Below are 8,973 nucleotides of genomic sequence, written 5' to 3'. Positions count from 1 at the left end.
GTAAGTAAATAGTGACTAACAGGGTAGTTCAATATTTACACAACCTTTTCGTTTCTAAGTAAATGGCAGATTATTAGGAAGGGTGAAATCTCTTCATATAAACTTGTAACATTTTCCACTGAACAACTTACTCTTTTCCTAGAAACAGGGAGTGACAATCAGAAGAATACACCAACACTCTTAAGGAAATTGCCCGCACACAGCACAGCGAGCAACCCAGTGTAGGTGGGAGAGAGGAACGCATGGAATCAACAACAAAGCAAAGGAACCTGCACAGAGCAGCTCTTCTCACTGTTGGCTGCCCGCAGGAGACATGCTGCTGCTTGCTTGCTTTTCTTTGGTCTTTATCAGACAATGGAGCTGCCCCTACTGCTGATAGCACTTGTTCATGTGAGAAGGTGAATGCACTGGTTCAGGTGCTGCAGTTCTTGTGTGCACTGAAATTTCTTGTGAACAAAAGGTTAAGATCACAGCCTGCCTTCCCCCTCCTGCTTGACAGAAACTAGAAATAACAAGCATACAGACAGCTTGGGAGGCTGTCTTTGGGAAAACCACAGCAACTCTTTATGTCCAGAGCCTGTACAGGAGCATGCAGTGAGGTTGGATTAGATGACCTCCAGTGGTCTCTTCCAACCTTACCATCCTGTGATTCTGTATCACCAAATCTGGGAGCTTTTATTCTGCTTCTGAAAACAAACCAAAGAACAGAAAGTGAAACACAAGACATTTGAGAAAACACTGGAAAGTGATGACAATGTCAAAGGAGAGTAGAGATGCTCATTCACCAGAAGTGATAGATGAGAAAATTTTCCAATATAAAGAACTTTTAAAAAACAAAATAAAAGTTTTGACTCAGCAACCCCAAGATTTTGGCTAAAAATCAGCATTTACAATAAGATGTTTATACAACCAAGGAGAACACTCTCATAGTGATCTTGATTGCAGTGGCGTAAAGTATAATCAGTACAGAATTATTTTTTAAATAAGGTAACGATGTATCAGAGCTTGCTCTTACTGCCACTTCTGCTTGTATTTGCGAACACCCCTTTGCCTTTCAGCCATCTTACATGCTTCTTAAACACCATCATATGCTTATTCCAAGTTCTCACTTGGCAAAGCAGACCCAGAGTGGGCAGACAGCCTATGGAACACAGTAGTGGTAAGAGAATGTTTCAGGTCATGTTCTTCACTCTCCCTCCCCATACCTTTCCCTCTCAGCATCCCTTCTGAAGTGCTCCTCTACTGTCATCATGTTTTAACTGGGCATCTTCCTACTTTCCCCAGCCACCAGGGAGCTGCGCATATGAAATATTTATTCTGAGGCCAGTGCTCTACAGCGGAGTACTGCTAGAGTTGTACTGAAGGCAAAAATATCCTATTCCTTAAAATAAACTAACTCTTCCTCAGTACTGGGCTTGAAAAACTTTGAGAATTACTGGGGTTAAAAGAAGCGTCTCTTTCTGTTGTCAGCACTGCAAAGCACATGCACATACGTCCTTTACAGGTGGTTTGTTTTCCCTTCACACACTGACTCCTCTCCTCTCCTGTTGCTAGGGAAGTAAATACAATTCCACTAATTCCAACATGCCAGAACTGAGATGACTCACTAGATACTCCATTGAAAACAGCACCCAGGCAAGAAAGGACTCTGTCCACCTGAACAGTACTCCAGTTCATGGCAGCCAGAGCTATGCTCTTGCCCACGTTCTGATTGCCAGGCTTGGAGACCCAGTTCTCTGAAGCTCTCTGTTACATGCACAACTCTGTTGAACACATCTACCCAATTTTAAATACTAACAGCAGAGTGGTGAAAAACCAACCCTGATCTCCAGTTCCAACCTGTTTTAAGTTTTGGGCTAAGAAAACTGGACCTTACTGAGTGTTGCTGTTAACATGAATCTGTTACGTTATCCATAGTTCTGCTATTTTCTGTTTGGCCTACTGCTTCTCAAAAGTAAGAACACAGAGGAAGGGGAGGGCACAGTAAAGATACATCCCAACACTCAGAGCCCTATTTTAACAATAATAATAATAATAAATTTCTATATGTTAAGATCACAGAAAGACATGTTTCAATGCCTGATTTTTAATAGCCCTTGGTTAGAATGAGGCTTACAGCATAATACCTGTCTCTTGCCAAACAATCACATATCAATATAGTGATGACACTGTGTTATTCAGTTCTTTTCTTTAAAAAACCCCACAAAATTGAATGTCACCATGGGAACAGTCTAAAGTTTATTTTGGAAAGAGGTTCATTTCCTATAGCTTTTCTGTTGGCATAAAAATAATGTCACTGACCTGTATCAGAAGCAAGTGCTTTATGAAGTATCATCTTTAAAGATACCAGCCAGTTCTGAAAATATCCTTCCTAGTGGTTGCATTTCTTTAGTTTCTGAAGCAGAATAAAGGGGCCAGAAAGGCTTCCTCCCTGTTTTCCTCAAAAAGAAACACACTCCCAAGCTACCACCAGTGTGATCTAATTCCACCATTCTTCAGCCTGCCATGTGTAGTAAGTGTCAATACGGAAAACTTCCTCCTTAGATTAAACCTTAGAGCAGTCATCCTGGTTGGCTGGCTGAACAAATGACACATGTTCACACAAGAATAATTCAGTCAACCATCTTAATAAGGATTTACTTTAAACAGAACCTTGTATGGTACACTAGACTCAGTCTCATTAAGGAGCAAGTTGGATTTTTACACAGCATGAACCACTGGCAATCTAAAACAGACCCACTTGAAGAATGGAATGGAGAATCAAACACAATGTCTCAGACCCAAGCTCTATGTGCCTTTAATACTTGCATTTTCCTTTTCTTTTTGAGAGAGTGCACACTACGACAGACATTTGCTTTTATCATGTTTTTAACTTCTTTTCTAAGGAAGAACTCTCTGAATCTGCGTCTTCCAACTCCACTCTGTGTCTTTTCAGTCCTCCAAGAGATTGAGTGCTCTCACTGCCTGCAGGATGCAAGTCAGCAGTATCCTCTCTTGTGCTCACATTGTAGCTGTTGGAGTCCATTTCAGACAGGCAGCAGTCTTTGTGCAAGGTCACACCCACCTGTACAAGGTTGCCATTATCAGCATTTGAGTGCACCTGTAATCCTTGCGTCACAGTCTCCTGCTCTCCAAAACTCTGTCCGTTGTTGAAACACGAAGGGTGAAGATGCAAGTGGCCATTATTGTAGTTAACACAGGAGGGGTCGAGGCTCCTCTCCTCACTGTCATCAGTCTGGTTTCTGGAGCAGTGACCTGACATGCTACAGATCGTGACAGTGGAGAACGGAGGGACCAGTGAGTGATGGCTTGATGCTGGTTGACAGTTCTGACTATTTTTCTGTTCCACAAGTCCTGCAGTCTGAATGCAAGGTTCTTCGGTACAACTATTTAGCCCTTTGCAGTTAGCTTTTCCATTGAGCTTTTTAGTCTCAAAAGAATGCTCTGTACCTCCACTGCTAGTGTCTTCAGATGTGTTATCTTGACTCTCCATCCGTCGCTGATTGTCACATTCATGAGCTTGACCATTACTAGAATTTTCTATCACGCCACATTCTTTCGAATTTTCTCTGCTTTCAGCAGAAAGAGCTGAGGAATCTTGAGGAATTACTGAACTTAAGTTCCTAGAATCTTCCTTAGTTAGTGAGCATGATGCACTGTGCCTTCCACTGGTTCCTGGTTTCCCTTCATCATTCTCTCCATCTCCTCTGGAGGATTCACCATCTTTACTAGCTGAATATGATATGTAAGAATAATGAAGCCATTTGTAAGCTTTGTAAATCTTTCTCTCCACTGATTCACTGTCTGAACAAGGAGACGTCCTTTCTTTGAGAACTTGTTTGTTGGCCGAACTCCTTTCTGGTGAAGAAGCTGGAGAAGAAGAAAGATCATCTACTTTGATCTGGGGGTAATCATATATGTCCTCACCTATGTAGGGGGTTACATTCTCTGTGTTAGTGCTAGTCCTTTCCTCCTTTTGCACCTTCTGGCGTCGCCTCAGTGCATTGCGTTGCCTCATAGATGTGCGTCTTTCATTCAGTTCCTCTTCATCTTCTGTACTGCTGCTGCTGCTCGAACTGCTGGATTCGTTCTCAGGACTTGGAGACGGCGGCCGTGGGAAAAGGTCTGTATCTGGTTCTGCCTCACAGGTGTTATCATCAGAGTCAGACTCATTGGAAAGGGCCAGAAGACGTTTATCCTGATACTTTCTCAGTGCAGACAGCCTCTGCTGACGGGAAGCTACGTCTTCTCTGGCTGAGGGGGATGCAGTCGATCTTAAGGCCCTTAAGTTATAGGCAGTTTCATCAGACTCTTCAGCCACATGTGGTGGGGAGTGATGCAAAGAGGTGGAGGACTCTGACTCGCTGTAAGCGGAGCGTTCACTTACTCCTGCATGGAGCTGCAGGATTGTGCTCTCACTGAGGTCGCTGTCTGAATCAGAACTCCAGCCCTCGATTTCCCGGCGTACAAGAGAGTCAAAGAAGGCCATCATCCGTGGGTCTTCTTGGACTGACTGGTTGGCATAATCATGGGACAAACCACTACCACTGTTCAATACAAGACTGATGTACTCTTCATGAGTGTAGAGGCAACGTGAATCATCCTCAATTCTACCATCCAGGTCCCCTGTGCAGTCAGGCTGCTTGTAGGGACTCCAGATCTGTAATGAAAAATGAAACATATATCTTTGAATGCATAAACTATTATAAGCTTTTTAAATGAAACAGTAGCTCAAATATCCAGAAGAACTGCAAGTTGCAGATTGTTTTTACTAATTTTTACCCCTCAGACCCATACTCACAAGTATTGCAGAGATGCGGGATTTTTACTTCTCCTTTAGAAATGTGTTTTTCCTGCATTTATTTCACCTATCCAGAACCTAAAAGCTCTCAGGTTGCAAATTATCCATCATTTCAGTAATTCATTGTGTAATAATTTCTCCCAAATTGCAGGGCTGTATTTTTATGTAATGGGACATGCTTATTCACCAACAGTAAGAATAGTTTGTTGCCTACAATACAATCTTAGCACTAATGAAGGCACTAGTTTCCCAGGAAACTAGAGTTGCTTGTGTGGTGTAGAGTAATATTTCATCCAGCTGCATAGTCAGTCACACCTGATCAGCAGGCAAGGAGCTGAATGTATGGGGATGAAAATCAAGCTTTAGGGAACAGTTATGAAGAAAAGAAAGCATCCAACATCCTCTGAAGACACAGCAGCAGTTTCAATGGGGAGAGCTGAAGAGGAGTTTTCCTGAAAGCTACTTTTGAAGCGTAAAGATTTCACCAATAACAACAGTCCTGACTGTGCTGTCCATCTAGCCTTCTCTCAGTTTTCCTGGTGTGGAGAATGAAAAAAATAAAGGCGCACAAGAAGATCCACCAATATCCCTAAGAAAATGGTAATCCACAGCAAAAATAGTAGTTGGATCTCCTCATCTTTCTCAGTTTTACTCACAGATTTGGGAGCAAGGTGATTATGGCAATCCATGGACAACCACTGTCTCTTCACTCTGGATCAATGGTTAACTGGATGAACAATGCCTTACCATAAGCAGAGCCATTACGTAGCTTAGTCACAAAAATGCCCTAATATTCTGCTTATAAAACATCTGATTTCAGTCATGTTTTAGTTTTACCATACCAACAAGCTCAGAGAAAAAAAATTCTATGCCGGCTGTCTGTACCAGGTTGGCCTTTTGGGATAAGCTTTGGCAAAAACATCTAACTCTTTTCCCAACAGAAATTAATCAAGTTTTGTTGCAAGTAGACAAAGCTGTTAATAAAAAGAGCGTTTTGCATGTCTAAATGGGATAATCAGCACTTATCTTACAGATGCCTAGTTAACACATGCAACATAATCTCACACTACTACGACAAGCAGTATAAAAAAAGCCCACAAGTAATTACGTATTCACTGAGATTTTCAACAGTGTGCAGTAAAACCTTACACCTTTAATAATGGAAGCAAAATGAAATAAGTTATCTTGCAACTACTTGTCCAGCACAGCCAAATTTAAGATGTACAAGTAAACTTCATTCTGGAATCCTCCCAAACCTGAAAGCCTTTACTTTGCATCCTTTGTAATTTATGTTTAACAGAGCTTCCACATATGATCTAGCTAGATAGATAAAGAGATACTATGCAAAAACTAAAGTGGGCTGCAGATATAACTTCTTCTGCAGACAATCATCAAGCTGCGTTTCACAGCAAAGGTAAAGGAATTTTACATTGCATTAGTCTGTTCCCTAGGAACATGCCTCAATATCAAGGTGTATTTGCTATTGGTACTTAATTGCTATTTTTATTATTTGCAATACTTAAGCAAATTCTCTTCCAGTACCGTTCATTAATATGACATTCGAAACCCAAATGAAGACAGTTCCTGTTGCTTGGTTAAGCACCGCACTTATGAGACACATAGCTCAAGGGACAAGCATCAGGCCTGGATGAAGACAACAAAACCCAGTCTAAGTCTACTATGTACAGAATTCCATAAACCATAAACCATACTTAACCGTTTTTTTTAACTACTCAAGAGTACAGAAAGAATCTCTCTTCATCCTCTGTTTCCCAGGCTTCACTTTCTAAAGTCAATGTAGGAAAGAGCCTTCTCTCAGTGGATTCAAGAGAGAGATTGCTGATTTGTGGACACACCAAGATTTGGAATAGAAAAACAGAACTCTACTGCTCAAAGGACTATCCTTGAGTTGCTGCCTTCCAGATGATTTATTTAGCACATGTTCAGTACCTTCTCTCACAACCTGTCGGATCTTTTCCCCCTTTGTCCCACCACTGAGCATATTAGTAAGCAGATCAGATCTTTTTGTGTTTAACAGCATATACCTTCTTGACAATGCTTCATACTGTGTGCTTGGACAGACAGGCTGGCACGCCCCTTCCTAAAATAGCAGCATTAGATTGATCACTAAGTTTTATAAAACTCTTTTTTTTTTTTAAGCAAGTGTATTAGATTCTCTATGAACCAATATAAATGAAGAGTGGGAGTCTGCTCTGAAGTCCCTCTGGGAAAGGTCTGTTTTGTAATGAAGTTCATCTAAAAAGGCACATAAGGTGTGTGCAGAGGTATTCTACATCTTTATTAGCACCACCACATCTTTCTGCTCACTCTGCATGCATCAGAGAAAACAGAGCAGTGTTAAATACTGACAAGATAGCTACAAAGACTTCACAGTGAGGCTTTTCCCTTCCAAGCTAGATTTGTTCACAGAGAAGGAGTAAATAAGGAGTAAATAATAAAGAGAAGTCAAGAGAGTTCAGGAGAATACCTGTTTGTCTCTGGACAGACAGTTGTCTGGAGGATTAGTTGTCTCTGGAGAGACAATCCCTACAATTTAGATATTTTGCTACAAGGGAGTGCAAAGGCCTGCCAGAGTCCCAAAAAACTAAGAATCTATCCTTGGCAGAACTGGGAGGTCTTTAAACTGACATCAACTGATCCAGTGCTCTTTGTGCATCTGAAATGGTCTTCACTGTAAATGGAATGCCTTTGTCTTTTTCTCATCCTCTGACTGAAGCCATGTTGAGGAAGAATGTGAACAAATTGGTGAAAGTAAGTTGGCAAATCATCCCACTGAAGCAACAATCTATCATGAAGTTCTTTCTCTGTCAGAAGATTAAGGAGCTGAATACTGATTAAGTGATGACCTGAGTACAGACATAAAAATAGGAACAATAACAGAAAAGGGCAATACAAAACTGGTTCTCTACTTCAGTAGAGATGCTTCAGACAGCATCTTTGAAATTTTTTGTATTCCATGGTGGCAAACCCCCAAATTTTAAAACAAAAAAGTAGTTATGCCTGTAGCATCAGAATAATTAAAACCAGCTATATTAGATTATCTGATTAGGCAGAGGCAGCTAGTCACAATGATATTAATCTGTCACCATAGCAACATGTTCAAATAGACTTTGTTATCTCTGAGATACTGATGATTTTTAAACAAATGGGACCTACAACATCTGAGCTCAGTTACACAGTATTACATCTTCAATACAAAACAGAATTTCTTTTTTAAAATTGCTATGCACTTCATCTATTTTATCTTTCCTGGAACTGTCTTCTAACTGCAGAATTCTCTGTGTCCTTCCTCTAAGCCTCATACATCAGAACGAATGCCTCATTCATTTCTCCTGCAATTCAATCTGTTTTCCTGCCAGCACATCCCAATGTCTTGCACAATTAATTGAGGGGAAAGTGGTATTTTTCTATTTTATATTGCTTTTGCCCATCGTGGATAATGCTTGCTGCAAATGTTAATTTGAGTTCACAGCTGTGCTTTTTCATACAATTTTACTGAGGTTCAAGTTTCTGAAATGGAGGGCAATGAGCAATTCCTCTGTGTTGATATGCCCAGAACACACTATATGGATCAAGGCTTCTAGTGTTCTTTATTAATGAGCTTGTCGAGTCTTATTTTTGGTCCTAGCAAAAATCACTGAGTTACTGAATTGTATTCTTGTGGGTGCTTTAAAACAAAACAAAACAAAACTAAAGCAAAAAAAGCACAACCACAATAGTCAAAACCATTCTTGTGAATACTACTCTTTTCTACAGGGCTAGACCTGAGATGAATTTCTATCTCATTTGCAATCAGCATTAAAATAGCAAGTGTGTTGGCAGAAGTATATGGAATTATTGAATGGCTTGTCTGTATTATGCCTTCATGCTGGTGCTATTAGTTTCTCCCTTCTTGAAGTACTAAATTTAGGCCAGCTAGTCTAAAAATTAAGGGTTCAGACACACAAGTACTTGCATACACATTTTAATTAATCCCAAAGTTTCTATAATTGAGGGAATAGAATACCAACCAATCACAGTGAAGTTGTCTTCTGTGATTTAATTCCAGAAATTTTAGAAGACACTTAAAGGATAGTAAAAAGAAGGACACTTCTTAAGAAACTGATTAAAACAAACCAAAAAAAACCCCAAACAAAAATGAACAAAATAAG

The 8,973-nt window shown here is 40.4% G+C and overlaps 1 protein-coding gene across 6 annotated transcripts in view; it reads right to left on the bottom strand.

The window, feature by feature from the left end:
* Nucleotides 1-2,611: 2,611 nt before the first annotated feature.
* The window catches only part of DCAF5 (DDB1 and CUL4 associated factor 5), a 71,014-nt gene continuing 64,652 nt past the window's right edge, over nucleotides 2,612-8,973 (bottom strand). For all 6 annotated transcript variants that reach the window (XM_032690318.1, XM_032690324.1, XM_032690319.1 and 3 more), the window contains exon 9: nucleotides 2,612-4,660. In XM_032690318.1, the coding sequence (XP_032546209.1) occupies nucleotides 2,861-4,660 (1,800 nt within the window). In that variant the 3' untranslated portion in view covers nucleotides 2,612-2,860. The remainder of the gene's footprint in view (nucleotides 4,661-8,973) is intronic.

This window comes from Chiroxiphia lanceolata, chromosome 6 (genome assembly GCF_009829145.1).
Source record: "Chiroxiphia lanceolata isolate bChiLan1 chromosome 6, bChiLan1.pri, whole genome shotgun sequence".
NCBI classification, from domain to species: Eukaryota; Metazoa; Chordata; class Aves; order Passeriformes; family Pipridae; genus Chiroxiphia; species Chiroxiphia lanceolata.
This window is presented reverse-complemented; position numbering and strand designations above follow the sequence as displayed.